Source organism: Trachemys scripta, chromosome 4, assembly GCF_013100865.1.
Source record: "Trachemys scripta elegans isolate TJP31775 chromosome 4, CAS_Tse_1.0, whole genome shotgun sequence".
Classification (NCBI taxonomy): domain Eukaryota; kingdom Metazoa; phylum Chordata; order Testudines; family Emydidae; genus Trachemys; species Trachemys scripta.
In genome coordinates this window covers 105,475,245-105,491,046 of record NC_048301.1, presented here as the reverse complement: position 1 = coordinate 105,491,046, position 15,802 = coordinate 105,475,245, and the positions used below count along the sequence as shown (strand labels likewise).

Genomic DNA, 15,802 nt, shown 5'->3' with positions numbered 1-15,802 from the left:
CCTCTTTTTCCCAGACATGTCCGGCTTTTCGGCAGTCAAACCCCCGTCCGGGGGGAATTGCCAAAAAGCCGAACATGTCCGGGAAAATGGCGGCTCTGCTCCTCCCCTGACTCTTCGGCTCTGTTTAAGAGCCAAGCTGCCCGAGCGCTATGGGCTTCAGGCAGCCCCCTTGCCTCCGGATCCCAGCCAGGCACTTCCCCTCCCGGGCTCCGGTGGCGCAGGGTCCGGAGGCACGGGGGCTGCCTGAAGCCAGTAGCGCTCGGGCAGCCCGGCTCTTAAACAGAGCCGAAGAGGAGCAGAGCCTCCAGCCGCGGGGGAGGGTCTGGGGGCTGCCCGGCAAACCGTGAATCCGGTAGCGCTGGGTCAGCCCTTTCCCCGTGGCTGGGAGTGGGAGGGAGGAGGGGTGGAGTTAGGGTGGGGAAGGGGCGGAGTTGGGGCGGGGCAAGGGGTGGGGAAATGGGCGGGGCCAGGGCCCGTGGAGGGTCCTCTTTTTTTATTTATTAGATATGGTAATCCTAAACAAAACCAAATGACCTCTATATGTTAGGTCCATCTTAATATTTTAATGTTAGTTTACTCTGTTTTTGGATTGAGCTACCTAGAGCACACTGGTGTCTGGCAGGTGACATGTAATTATAAACTATTATTTTCATGCTCGTAGGGTGAGATTTTTTTTCTCAAAGGCACATGTGGAAGTTAGGCACCCAGCTGCCTTTGACTTTCAGTGGAAGGTGGGTGTTTAACTGGCCTATGTGGCCTTTAAAATCTCCTCCTTAATTCCTTGAATGCTTCAGCTAGTAAAGATTTTCAGAATACTTGCCCTGCAGTTCTTGTTTTTGTTATCCTTTGTCATATTTCTTATGGTAGCACCTAGGAACTATAGACAATCAGAGTCCTACTCTGCTAGGCACTGTACAAAGAGTAGTAGACAGTGCTTGCCCTGAAGAATTTACAATCTAAATAGACGAGACAGAGAAAGGGGTTTAGTTATACCAGTGGGCATCCATATCTTCATGGGGATGACTTCAAAATTTCTGAAGGCAATGGACAAAAATGCTGCACCCTAGTAATTCATAAGAGCACAGAATTGTTCATTAATTCATGGCTTAGCCTCGCTATGTCTGTATTATATAACTGTATTCCATATGTGACTGTAAATGTCATGCGCCTTTGACTGCTTCCCCAGGGCTCTGTCCGTTAATCCATCTCTCCTGAAATTACTACTAGCATTCAAATCCCTGAGCAGCTTCAAACAGTGGCCTTTTAAAAAAAAAAAAAAAAAAAAACATGCTGTAAAGTTATTTCCTTCTTTTTCCAAAATGTGTACTTTCTTCCCAAAATTACCCTTGCCTGGGCCCAGGCTTTACAGTGTTCTGCCCTAGAGGCAATGGTACTCTTACGATACTTTAAGGATAGATCTCTCTCAAACTGTGAGGATTTTATATGCCAGTTGTCACAATCCAGGGCAAGTGACCCTGTATTCTCCCCTCTGTGATCCAACTAGGGCACTCAGTCTAGGATCCTGGCTCCTCAGTTGTCATCTCTCTTGGGTGGAGACCCATGTCTCTCTCTCTTCTGAGCTGGGGTTTTCCAGTCTGCACAGTTCCCAGCCTACACTGTGGTATCCCCAGCAAGACAGACTGCCTGCACCTTGCTTTCTCTCCAAAGGCTATAAACAGTGTAATTGCCAATGGTTACAAGTTACCTCACAGGTCTTTCTAAGCAAGCACCTTTATTCTTAAGATAAAAGCTTTACAGAGAAAACAATAAAAGAACCTACACACATTCTGAAAGGCTTACCAGAGGTCACCCTAACGGTAACCTTGGACTCTGGTAGGTTTCAGTCCTTCCAAACCTTCCCCAAGGATTGCCCCCCTCTTTGGACAGAAGGCCCGGTTTGTTTGCTGGATCAGAAGGAAGGCCCTCAGTCAGTTTAAACACAGGCTGTTAATCCAAAATCTTTTTTGTCTGTTGCTCCCTGGAAAATCCATTGTAAACTATATAAATATGTGAGCCTCTCCAGGTGGTGGTTCCTCTCTGGAAGCGTTACAACCTTAGTGAATTTGCCTAATCACTCCCTCTTTTCTTACTTCCTGGAGGAGCTGTGGTCATCCTCTCCCAGGGAATTACATACAATTTCTGGCCCACAATGATACATACACTTAATACAGTAAGATCTCACAAAGATATCACAGGTAATTGCCTATCTGCCACACCAGGTAGAGCTTTATGCTATTGGAAGTGAGCAATTCCCAACTTGCTATTGGTATGCAGGACTTGTTTCTATCCCTGGTAGGCTCCAAGATATCAGACCTTACCTCCTGACAATATTCTGCATAGTAAAGCTATTTTAGTTAGTTTTTAGAGGCTTGTAAAATCTATTAGTTACACATTTCACTCTTTTCCGGGTCTCAACAGTTGGATTCATGTTACTAAGTCGCCTGATTTTATAGATGGGAGTAGTGAAAACCTGTGCCTGTACATTTTAAAAACTGCTATGAGAAAACACTGTATAACATGTAGGGTATATAGAACATATCATTGTTTTTTTGACACTATTGGAATGATCTGTGCCACATCTAGTTTTGCCACTAATTAAAAATGTAGCCATCCCTGACTCATGGCAATAAAACCATTTTTACTACTGCATTATGTATTTTCTTTCTATGTTACAGCAGAGGTGTTGAGATATAGAATCCTGAAACTTTATTTGGATGGCGCGCTCTAAAAATTTCACCCTTCTCACAGTTAAAATAATATCAGTGTTGGATTTAAATCACAATCTTATCAAAGCATTGCATTAAGCCTTGAACTTATTATCTTCACTTATTTTTATTTTTATTTTATTTTTATTTTTATTTTATTTTCCAGATTTAATTGTAGTTGTTGCTTCAATGATAGTTCTTTGTGTGGGCTCCAAAGGTCAAGTCTTTGCAACCTCAGCTATCAGGTAATAATTTATCAATAATTGAAGAGAACGTGGTCTGTTTTATTAAAGGTTTATTATTTCAGTCTCTCCTCTCCCTGTAACAGTTCTTAAATTTTAGAAGTGGTCACCGCTTTGGCATCTGTGTTGACACAACAGACCAGATTATGATCTCAGTTACCAGGCACTGGTGTAGATCAGAGTAATTCCCTCACATCTTCCTACTTATAATAATGAAATTGTATATACCGTAATAACACTAGAGCTTCACAAAAACTTCATCCACAAAATAGTAATGATGCACTCAAATTTTGTTCATGTTTGCCAGCTAGTCATATGGTTTTTACCAACTTTTTTGTTTTTTGGATATCTACTGAGTTTTTTAGGCTGTTCTTAATAGTATATTTGGAGTTAGAGACTGACTGTTGGAAAAGATATTGAGGGAAGTTCCATGTGCCAACAATTGACTGAACATATCTCGTGTGTTCAGGTGGGTCAGCCTGGTAGGTTTCGCTGAATGATGGGTTGAATTTTAGTTGCAGTGATGCTCTGTGACTGTGGTGGCTCTCTATTACAAAGCATATCCTGTAGTTGCTTGGAGCATTATTTCCATGATCAATTATGTAAAAGCTTCTGGAAACTCAAATTGTTCTCCAGCCCAGTAGATGAAAAGACCAAAGAAAAGGTGGCTAAATTTCTAGCTGTGGAAAGTTATCTGTTTCTGCCCACTCTGCTTCCCTTTTGAAACTCTTAAAAGATAGCACCAGATACATGAAGATTAGCCAGGGAACAATCTCCATAATATTCACAATCTGTTTCCAGAATTCATGAATCATTGGGCATTCCTGCCAACCATACAAGTGAAAGCCTATTCCCCTTCCCCCACAGCTGCTCACATTTGTCTAATAGGCTGAGCTGAATAAAAGATGGGGAAAGGGAGGAACCTGTAAGCTTAATGTAGTAACCTGACTGTGATGTAATCAATGTATTTTAATTTATCATTTGAAAAAAGCTTCCCCTCCCCCTGTATCGCTTCTCTTGTATCCTCAGTGCCTTGTAGCTTCACTTATTTAAAATTTGTATTCCAGGGGTATCCGCTTTCTCCAGATCCTACGAATGCTGCATGTTGACCGTCAGGGTGGCACATGGAGACTATTGGGATCAGTAGTTTTCATACACAGACAAGTAAGTTAGATCTGACATAGGGACAATGCTTGAACAAAATAAGAAAACAATTTTTCTTGGTTATAGCCATTTTCAGGTCTTCTGTGTCACACCAGTGAACCTGAATTCGGTCATTATACTGCTACAGCACAGACAGCTACTATTCTTTAAAATACATATTGCAGCGTTGCAAAATAGAGGTCTGTGGTTTGCCAGGAGCATTTAATATTAAGTTAAATTAACAGAGGGTTTAAACTGCTGACTGTTATTGAGCTCAAGTTCCCTTGTGATATGGCTCTAAAGAGAGAAACTGCAGAGGTTTGATGCATCAGGAATTAGTCCGGATCCCCTTCTCTTTTGTGTGCCCAATTGCTGTGCAGGAGGAGATAGATTATAATTCACAGGTAATCACTGGGACAGTGTTGTTGCATGTTTTTAACCAACTTATTTATTTTAAATATTATCCTATCATGTAAACATGATGATATAAAAACATGGAATGCAGGCAGATGTCTTCTTGTTGTTAAATATATGAACTTAGGAACATGTGGTGATTGTTTCAATTAATCAAATACTGTTGCTTTACTGTGTTTAAAGGACAACAGGTAAATTCCCCAAGTTTAAAATTTTCACATAAGTCCCATTTTCAAAAGTGACTTGGTCACTCAGTAGCCTAAGTTTCACTGAATTTCATTGACTTTCAGTGAGACTTAAGCTTCTCAGTGCCCAGGTCCCTCGAAATTTTTACCTAACAGCTAATTTTCAGTCGCAACCCCACCAGATTTTTTGCAAAAGCCATGAACAGTTATTTTGAAATCCAGTATCTGCGATTGAAGCATACATACATTTCTATGAAACACTGGGCCAGGTCCTCACCTGAGTTCTACTGAGCTCACTGGAGCTAGGCTGATTTGCACCAGATGAGAGTCTGAAGATCTATTTGAATAAACTGCTGAAATTAACTTTTTTTTACCATTTTAATTATTTTATAGAAAAACTCCAGTGTCACATAGTTCAAAGCTTTTTAACAGTATTTTTATTTGTTTTTATTCTGCTTTCAGGAATTAATAACTACCTTGTATATTGGGTTTCTGGGCCTGATTTTTTCATCTTATTTTGTGTATTTGGCTGAAAAAGATGCTGTGAATGATTCAGGACAAACAGAGTTTGGCAGCTATGCAGATGCCCTGTGGTGGGGAGTAGTAAGTATGGTATATTTTGCAATATAAAATGACAGCTAACATACTACATTGTTTACTAATATAAAAAAGTTCCAGTATGTGTGGGAGAACAGAAGTCAGATTAAAATTGCCTCATTGCTACAGTATCTTCTGTCACTCTTTTTTGATATCATGTGAGGCCATCAGATAATGGTGCAGAAATAGTAAATTGTGGATATTTTATTTATTTTTATTAGTAAAGGGGGGTGAACCCTTTAAAATGATTTGGAACAATCAGGCCGGGCAAATAACTAACATATATATGTGTTCTCATGAATTTTACTCTTGTCCTCCCTTCTGGTACCTCCTATTGTTTGTTACATTAATTTGTTGTAACTTCTCTTAACATAGGGTTAGTTCCTTTTAGGTGTTGAGCATTTTAGCCCTGGTTCAGTATAACACGCAAGCCCTAGCTTAGCTTTAAGCACATTGGGTAATCCTTTTGAAGCCAGTAAGGCAATTCACATGCTAAAAATTAAGCATGTGTATTGGGGACAGAGTGCTCAGCACCTCTTAGGATCAAGCCCAGGCATTTTAAGCACTTTGGAGCAGGGAACATCTCTCTTCCTTTGTGTTTATACAGTGCCTAGCACAATGATACCCCAATCTTGACCACGTAGTGTCCCCTTGCATGTCTAATATGGTATTTATAAGGTGCTTCTTGTGATAATATCTAGGCACCCTTACATAATAATACTATCTAGGTGCTGCATAATTGGTATGAACATTTTAGAACACCCCTAAATACATGTTCTGCTGCTCTTGTGGTCTAAACATCATTCATTAGGTTGTGAATGATGGTAAACTTTATTCTTTTCAACTACCTTAATGGTACGATTGATGGAATGATTCCATGGCACCTCTCAGCTAAGGCACGAGTCAGAACTTAGGCGTACTGACTCCAGAGTTGTCCATTTGCTTGTTCCAATAAATGCACTAATTTTGTTGTCTCTACTAATGATGATCTCTCTCGCTCTCTCTTTTATTGTCGTTTCATATGCACATATTAAATTATCAGCCATGTTCTGAGAGTTTTATTTTGTACTTACCTTTCCTTTCCTTTCCCTCTCTGAATTATAAGAGTGTAGATTGAATTAGTAGACTGTCACTGCAGTTGCACTGTATGTCAAAAAGTACCTTTTTTACCTGGGTGGTACTTATCATAAGGCAATAAAAGTGAGAGCTGGAAATAACCTTTTAGATCATCCATGCCCTCCCTCATTATTTCCTGGTTGTGTCCTTGCTATTGCTCATGACTGTTCTTAGTAAATGGAACCATCTTCATTAAGCATTCCACATCCTTAAAAGGAATACATTGCATGGACATCACCAGCGATTCAGCATATTCACTTCCATAATGCCCTTTATTTTTGGAGTCTTATCTTTTGAGGCTTTAAATCACGTGACAGACTTTGATTTTTAACAGTAGTGAGACTAAGAACAATAGATCACAGGAAGAAAAAGTGTAGCACTATATTTGTCTGACCTGCAATCTTGACCAGGAGGACGTGTTCTTTCTGGAGATTTTATTTATTTATTTATTTATTTATTTTGCTCGTGTTTTGTCTCCTAAATTTCTACACGTGGTACCACTTGCTTTTCCAGCACTAAAACATGTATTGATGAGCATGTCTACTGCAGGTCTCCTGCTGCTGAAGTGTATACGTATACCTCTCATGAGTCCATCAATTTATTATGCTACTTAGGCTATTATTGCGAACTTTATAGCTTTTTCTCTTCCTGTCCACCAAGACTAATACAGACTAATACTAGGATGAGGAAACTTGCCGTTCAGCACAAGGAAGTGGCAATTTGGCAAGTAATTTTTTCAGGGCTTTCCTGACAATAAAGTATTTTTTTCTCCTCCTTCAGCGCCAGGTTCACATGACACTTAAATTAACAATGTCAGATGCAGCCACATCTCAATATTTCCACCTTAATCTTAGCAATGAAAGTTGTACTTCTGCCAGGCATGACTGGTTCACTAAAATTAGAGTAAAGCTTTTCTTAGCTGGAGTGAGACCAATAAGCTTCTACAAACATAGGCAGGCCTTGCTTTAGGGAATAAGATGATCAGTTGTGGGAGTAATACATATTACTTCTCCCCATAACCCTGATTATGACAAAGTTATGTATTTGGTACATTTAATAATGGGGAGATTCTTCTGCTGAAGCCTCCATCATAGTGCAGGACATTGCAGGAGATATGGTTCTAGATTAGATGAATTCCCCAGTCCAAGTATCTTAATTTAAAATATACATTTTAATACCCTAATTAATTTCTAGGTGGAGAATGCTATGGTAATCTAGACTAGCTATGGTAGAAATAAGGATAACAGTCAAGAGGTCTTAATCAAAGAGGAACAGTTGCAATTGCCTGGCCATCCATATATGAAAAATACATCACAGATCACTGCTGCTACCTTGGATTGAGCCACTAGGATTCCCAGGCTGCTGACCAGTATGGCAAAGCAAAGCACAGCACAGGCCTAGTCCTTGCATAATTGGTAAGGACACTTCCCTTTTTTCCACTTCTCTGGATGCTTCCACCTACTAGTATGATGCATACATCTGCTTCCATGTAATCAACGTTGAATCGCAGTCTTTCATCCCAGGCCTTGTCCCATCGAGGCAAGGGACTGGAAAAAGAATAAAATTATAAAAGCTGGGTTTGATGGGGAGGACATGCAAAGGAGATGAGTCACATCACCATACTGATGGCTACAACCCAGCAGAAGGATGATCAAACAGAGAGGAAGGATTGTCCAGTGGAAAAGTGGTCCCAGGCACTATCCTAGGACTTGGGAGACCTGGACTCGAGTCCCGCTCTGCCACAGACTTCCTGTGTGATCTTGGGCAAGTCACTTAGCCCCTCTGTGCCTCAGTTACCCATCTGTGAAATGGGGATGATAATTCCCTATCTCACAGAGTTGTTGTGAGGATAAATACATTAAAGATTGGGAGGCACTCAGATGCTAGCATAATGGGAGCCACAGAAGTATATGAGAGAGAATTTCTCACAATAGTTCCTAGTGGCATTGGACCTTTTGGGATCCGGCATGAGGACTATTAGGAAGACAGAGCAAGTGCCCAGCATGGCTATCTGGATCCCTCTTGGACGAAGGGCTTCTTCAACCCTTGCAAGATCCTGCAAGTGATTCAATAGACTCAAGCTCAGTGTTGTCAATGTCTGCTGATAGATTTAATACAGAACACTCCGAGTTTTTAGTTTATTTAAAGTATTTCTTTCCATAGTTTTATGTGATCTCAGTAGCTATTCATCCTGGTTTTAAAACCAATAAAGGCAATGAAAGAAAAATGAAGTTAAATACATTATATGGACACCTGGTTCAGGTTAATTGTTAGGAAGTAATTGCTGGCCACAGTATTGGTACACCGTTAGGGCTTATCTACTTAAACACTTAGCTCACAGCAAGCTGATATGTAAACCTGCCCCATACTAATCTGCTGCACATTGTGTCCATGTGAAGCTCCCTAGTGCGCTTTAATCTACTCCCATTTCAAGGATCCCAGAAGGATCCCAGATGGCAATGCTTGCTGTGAACTAAGTGTTCACCTAGGCAAGCCCATAGTTCCATGTCGTGGTTGGGGAAAAAACAATACTGAGAGGGATCGGGGAAATCTGGTTTCCATCACCACGTTCTTGATGCCTTCAATAAAAAAGAGACCTATGGAGTCAGGATGATGATCAGGGAGGCTGATGAAGAGTGACGATAGTTTGAGCAAATGAGGCCAGATTTCCAAGAGCTCAGCACCCAGCAGCTCCAGCTGTGACACTCTCTCAGCCAGTTTTTCAAAGCAGTTCAGTACCGAACTTTGAGCTCCTTTGAAAATCTGACCCCATCTATTTAAAACAGGGCAGAACTTCCCCTGCATGAGAGAAGCATTCACAATCGGTGTTTCTAATGGGCCAATAGTCTTTGCCTTGGCTAGTCATCAAGGATCTGGGTCATCTCACACGTAGTTGTCTACCACTCTGAACACACGCAAACGCAACCCTGGTGCAGTTGAGAAGACTCTTCATGGCGAGTGCTGGGTAAGAGGTGCTCTGGTTTTATCACAGCCAGGATTTTTTTCCTTTTGACAAAAATAAGGAAAGAATGCACAATATTGCAGTCTTAGGGTTGTGACGGTGCTGCCCGTGGGAGCCAGCTGAGGTCACTCAATCAGGGTGAACTGCAAACAAAACGGGGCAGACAAACCCCAAACGCTGGTGGCTATTCCAATACTTAGATTTACCAAGCCAGCACAAAACAGCTTCTATAGTACCTCACTGGTTACTCAGAAGTCCAAACAACGCAGTTCCCTTAAAGTATCCAGCCTCAGGCCTCCGTCCAGACACATCTGTCAGATATGATGATGATTACTGAAAATCTTACTTCATCATATAAAAGAAAGGGTTCTTCCAATCCCAAAGGATCAGCCACATACCCAGGTCTAATTATAACTTAGATCTTACCCAAAATACACGCTATAGTCAATTCTTATTAACTAAGCTAAAATTTATGAAAAAAGAAAAGAGAGAGAGTGTTGGTTAAAAGATCAATATACATACAGACTTGAATTCAATTCTTGAGGTTCAGAGACATAGCAGAGGTGAGCTTGTAGTTGACAAAAGTCCTTTTAGAAATAATCCATAGGTTATAGTTCAATGTCCATATTCAGGGTGGCTCCAGTCAGTGACTGGGGGGTCTCAATCCTTATGGTTTAAGGTTTCCCCCTCTTGAAACCCAAAGCAGATCTGAGATGAAGTAGGATCATGTCCCAGGGTTCTTATACGTTTCCAGCAGCCTTTCGGCCTGAGAAAACAATAGGCTTAATTTTCCTTCTCTCAAACATCCTGGCAATTAGCACAGGGTAATCTATCCATTAAACAGTTCAGATACAGGTTACCACAACCTTCAAAGAGACACAGACAATAATACTATTTCACTCAAGTATCATCATAAATGTTAATATTCCTTTTTTGATCTTTGAATTAAAGTTATAGCAATAGACAAGACTTGTTTGCTTACATCACAAGACCTGAGCAAACATCTACCCTTGAGATCTCTAAAAATGCAGACTTGCATTTCAAAGCTCTATTCATTTACATATCTTCCTAACCAGTCCTTAAGGTTCACCCATGGGTCAGGTCAGTCTGAGTTAATTAACTTTTTCTGGCCCTGTCACCTTCCAATGAAATATTATATTACACTCATAACGTCACAAGGGTCAGTACTTTTCCTTGGGCCTTCTGCTGCAAAACCTTCCTCTTATTAATTTGAATTTACTCGAGCACTTCATACTGTACCTGTTAGTCTGTGGCCTCCCTAGAGCAGTCTGAAGGTAACGTGCAGCATTGTATAAAATTTTTGCTGTGTCAGTTCAGCTTTGGAGGCAAGCAGAAGCTGTTTAAGTTACGCTCTGCCAATTAACTTACCTTCTGACAGAAAAGTACTGTCACTTATGTATTACCAATTTTTTATTATCTACATATAAAATACAAATACTGTGATCTAAAACACAGAGAAAAACATACAAGGAGGGGGGAATCTAAACTATTATGGCTAAGCTATTGTTCCTATCCTGATTTGTAATCTTGAATATTTAATATATGGCTTCAAGAAAATGCAGAAAAAAAATCTCACTTTCAGGAAGTCTGTTTGTGTCTTTCTTCCTTAGCCATTAAACTGAACCCAGATTTAGGGAGGTCTGCTTTTGATATCTGTTCAATGATACGATATTTCCATCCCCCACATCTGAGCAAACATCCTTCAGGAAAACCATTATGTAGATTGCCTTGGCTACCCTCTCTGATCATGAACACTTTTTGCCCTGATCTATTATTGAACATACTTCTGAATGGATAATACAGTGCACAGATTCCTTTGAACTGCATTCTTAACAATTGTCTGCCAGGTGTCTCATTTAGTTTAAAGAGGTCTCTGTCTCCCCCCTTTTTTTTTAATTCTTAATATCTACCTGCCTGCTGTCTTTCTCTACATTGAGGGCCCAGTTCAACATATCCATGTAAGTAACACCATCTCTGTTTAGCCACACACATAAGCATTTGCTTAAATTCCATTGAAAGTCAGTTGGACTTAAGCACTCGCTTAAGGGCTTTTGCTGAACTAGGGTGGGAATTCCATGCAGACTTAACTTTAAGCAGTGCATAAAAGGTTTGCTGAATCAGGGCATAAGGTCTTCACAGATCAAATTGATTTAATCCACTCTAGTCATTTAATGGCAAGTGCACATAAATTTTGGAACATTGCCTCACAAAAGGGAACCTACATCATTTGGGGGCCTTCTTAAATACAATCTTAAAATCCAGAGTAGACTGTAACTTGAGTTCACTTTTGGACATGTAAGGAAAAACAATTCCATTTGTTATTTGCAGACTGTACTAAGGGAGGAAACTGAGCTCACCTCCACACCCTCCTAATTTTCTGTAGGTGTTATAGGTTTTTTGAGCATGAGTTCAGATTTCAAAATGCAGTTTGCTTGGGATTTATGCATCTTGTCTCTGAACTTTGATTTTATGGGCACTTCAAGTGGCTTTTAATCCTCACTTAGTAAAGACCTGTGGTGTGGGATCAGTTTTCTCTGTTTCTTTCAAAATTCTTGCTAGCAAAGTACCAATAAAGGAACTTTTGTATGTAATGAGCACTCAGATCATCACCTTTCTTCCAAGATCTTTGCATTGCAGTTTTCAGTGTGACCTAGCTAGAATTTTAACAGGGCTGCTTTAATATATTTCACAAGCAGGTCCCTGAATTCTAGGCATGGCTCACGTTCCCCTTCTGTAAGGCATTTGACGTGGTGCCATTTTGATTAAAAACTAGAATGATATAAAATTAACTTGTCCCATAAATTAAAAGCTGGCTAACTGATAGGTCTCAAAATGTAACATGAAATCACCAATGAGCAGGTTCTAATGGGGTCTGGTAGGGTTCAATCCTTGGCTTTGTTATTTAACATTTTTATCAGTGTCCTGTAAGAAAACAAATTCATCGCTGATAAAGTTTCCAGATGATACAAAAATAGAGAGAATGGTAAATAATGAAGAGGGCATTTCACTGATACAAAGCGATCTGAATCAGTTGGTACACTGGGCACAAGCGTACACTATGTATTTTAGTAGGGTTACATGTAAATGTATACATCTAGGAACAAAAAATGTAGGCCATACATGTTGGGGTGCTCTATCCTGAGAAGCAGTGAGACTGAAAAAAGCTTTGGGGATTGTGGTGGCTAATCAGCTGAACATGACCTCCCAGTAAAAAAGAACGAGAAGTACTTGTGGCACCTTAGAGACTAACAAATTTATTTGGGCATAAGCTTTCATGGGCTAACACGGCTACCACTCTGAAACCTGACCTCCCAGTGTGATGCACTGGCCAAAAGGGCTAATGCGATCCTGGGATGCATAAACAGGGCAATCTTGAATAGCAGTAGAGAGGTTATTTTATCTCTTGGGCACTGGAAAGACTGCTACTGGGATACCATGTCCAATTCTGGTTCCCACAATTCATGAAGGATATTGATAAATTGGAGAGGGTTCAGAGAAGAGCCACGAGAATGATTAAAGGATTAGAAAAAATACCTTATAGTGATCAGTTTAAGGAGATCAATCTATTTAGCTTAACGACATGAAGGTTAAGGGGTGACTAAATTGCAGTCTGTAAATATCTACATGGAGAACAAATATTTAATAACGGGCTCCTCAGTCTAGCAGAGAAAAGGTATGATACGATCCAGTGGCTGAAAGCGGAAGTGACACAAATGCAGGCTGGAAATAAGGTGTAAATTTTCAACAATGAGGGTAATTAACCAGTGGAACAGTTTACTGAGGGTTGTGGTGGATTCTCCATCAGAGACCATTTTTAAATCAAGAATGGACGTTTTTCTAAAAGATCTATTCTAGGAATTATTTTGGAGAAGTTATATGACCTCTGTTATACAGATCAGATTAGTTGATCACAATGGTGCCTTCGGCCCTGGGAATCCATGAATCTATGACTGTATGATACTTGACTATCTAGCATAAATAAAACTGCCCTTTTTCTTATTTCTCTTAACTCTGAGTCATTTATTTGGGGTTTTTCTTTTCACTATAAATATTGTTACATCATGAAGTATAGTATAGTAAAAATGTGGAACGGAAGAAATTATCTGTAGAATTTTCCCCACACCCTTCACAAACTATTATCAGAATCTCTTCATATGTAGCGAACTTTTCCTCAAACATTTCCTTTAATCTTGCAGATGAGAAGATACTACTAGGATTAGCTGCTTTACTTTCTGTTTGTGGGTAATGCCAGTAGAACCATGCCAGAGAGAGATTAAATTCAGTTATTCACAAGTCTTTTTTGCAGAAACTGGGCTTTGCACAAAATCATCAAAGTTAGGTAATAGAAATTCTCCATTACTTGTAGATTTCAAGAATCATGTGCTCAAATTCAACACTGGAGAATTCAAATCCAGTATATGGTGCTAGCTGTTGACTTTGCGCATATACCCTGATTAATGGTGGTCAGCAGATCTCCCACTGTTTCCCATTTATTTGATTAGTAAGTGTGGGTTGGCATGCTACAGTCTCTCAAACAATGAAAGTGGATATTGGTGGACAGTAAAATCTAAACAAGTAACAATGGATTAATTATCAGGCTTGGATACAAAGCTGTCTGTATTCCCTGTGAGTTTTACTGCCTGTGTGTGTGCACAGCCTTAAGATCATTTACTTCTGAATAAAAATAATCATAACACTGCAAGCAATAAATCATCAATGCATTTTTTCAAAATTTTCTTTTAAAGAATATGAATTTATAAATCTGAAACCTGCTGAGAGGTTTTAAAATCTTTGTCAAGATTAATTTCCTTTAGTTTAGTCACCTTATATTCTGGGGGGAAAACCAAACAAAAAATATCCTCAATCTTTCCCTACATCGTCATTAATACAGTACAGTACAACTTATTTTTATGTGATGTCTTTCATTACAAATAATAAGGGGAAAAAAATCAGGTCTCTCTCCTAAGCTCTGTGATTGTTAAAGGTAAGTTGGTTAAACCTAGTACCAGCCTCTTTCACAGTGCAGAAAAAATAACTTTGGGCTTGTCTGTGCATGCACCAAAGCTTTTATCTGATTTCCAGCATTCAGACTCTAGCATACCTATTTGTGCTGCCAGATCTCCCAAGCTAAGTAGTTTCAGACTTGGTCGCTATTTGGATAGGAGACCTATAAAAAACAGCTAGGTTTTGTACGAAGTGATGTAGATAATTGATAAGGTGACACACTTTCCTCTGAGTTTGCTCTGAATTAATACCAAGTTTGATGTTAGGGGACACTGAGGCGTTGTCTTTTGGAAGAGACCTAAAATCATGATACTTTTAATAAGAGCAGAGATGCTAATTCGAGCATCCTGACCAAATTTAATTTGAAGCAAATACCTTCTGTCTCCTGCCGTTTCAGTTGAATATGTTATTCTTTTTGATTGTGGGAAGTGTTTCTGTGGGAAGTGTTTCTGTATACTTTTGAATAGCTGCTGCAGTGTGCCCCAGTGATAGACACATTCTCGTGGTAGATAGTGATGCATATATATACACACACACACATCCCTTACCCACCTCAGAGGGGTGTTATGAGGCTGAACTGGTGACTGACTGGAAAAGACTTAGATTTTCAAAAGAAAATGCTTCAAGAAGTGCATTGGAATATGTATGTAACAGCAATGATCAGGAAAGCAAGCCAACTGTCTTACCGTGTTTCAGAATTCTAGTGTCCAGTAGTGCACAACATTTAACTCTCAACTGGAGAACATAACTCGAATCCTTCTTCCTGAAAGGATGCAATGGACATGTATGTACTTGGAGGTGGAGGCAGGAATTTCTAGGGGATAGATTAACACAAACAACAAGGAGTCTGGTGGTACCTTAAAGACTAACAGATTTATTTGGGCATAAGCTTTCGTGAGTAAAAACCTCACTTCTTCAGATGCATAGAGTGAAAGTTACAGATGCAGGCATTATATACTGACACATGGAGAGAAGGGAGTTACTTCGCAAGTTGAGAACCAGTGTTGACAGGGCCAATTCAATCAGGGTGGATATAGTCCACTCCCAATAATAGATGAGGAGGTGTCAATTCCAGGAGAGGAAAAGCTGCTTCTGTAATGAGCCAGCCATTCCCAGTCCCTATTCAAGCCCAGATTAATGGTGTTAAATTTGCAAATGAATTTTAGTTCTGCTGTTTCTCTTTGAAGTCTGTTTTTGAAGTTTTTTTGTTCAACGATAGTGACTTTTAAATCTGTAATAGAATTACAGGGAGATTGAAGTGTTCACTTACTGGCATTTGTATGTTACCATTCCTGATGTCCGATTTGTGTCCATTTATTCTTTTGCGGAGGGACTGTCCGGTTTGGCCAATGTACATGGCAGAGGGGCATTGCTGGCACATGATGGCATATATAACATTAGTGGATGTGCAGG

At 39.9% G+C, this 15,802-nt stretch overlaps 1 protein-coding gene across 4 annotated transcripts in view; it reads left to right on the top strand.

The window, feature by feature from the left end:
* The window catches only part of KCNQ1 (potassium voltage-gated channel subfamily Q member 1), a 553,569-nt gene that overhangs the window by 168,205 nt on the left and 369,562 nt on the right, over window positions 1–15,802 (top strand). For all 4 annotated transcript variants that reach the window (XM_034770267.1, XM_034770265.1, XM_034770266.1 and 1 more), the window contains exons 4-6: window positions 2,872–2,950; window positions 4,015–4,111; window positions 5,152–5,292. In XM_034770267.1, coding sequence (XP_034626158.1) covers window positions 2,872–2,950; window positions 4,015–4,111; window positions 5,152–5,292 — 317 coding nt within the window. The remainder of the gene's footprint in view (window positions 1–2,871; window positions 2,951–4,014; window positions 4,112–5,151; window positions 5,293–15,802) is intronic.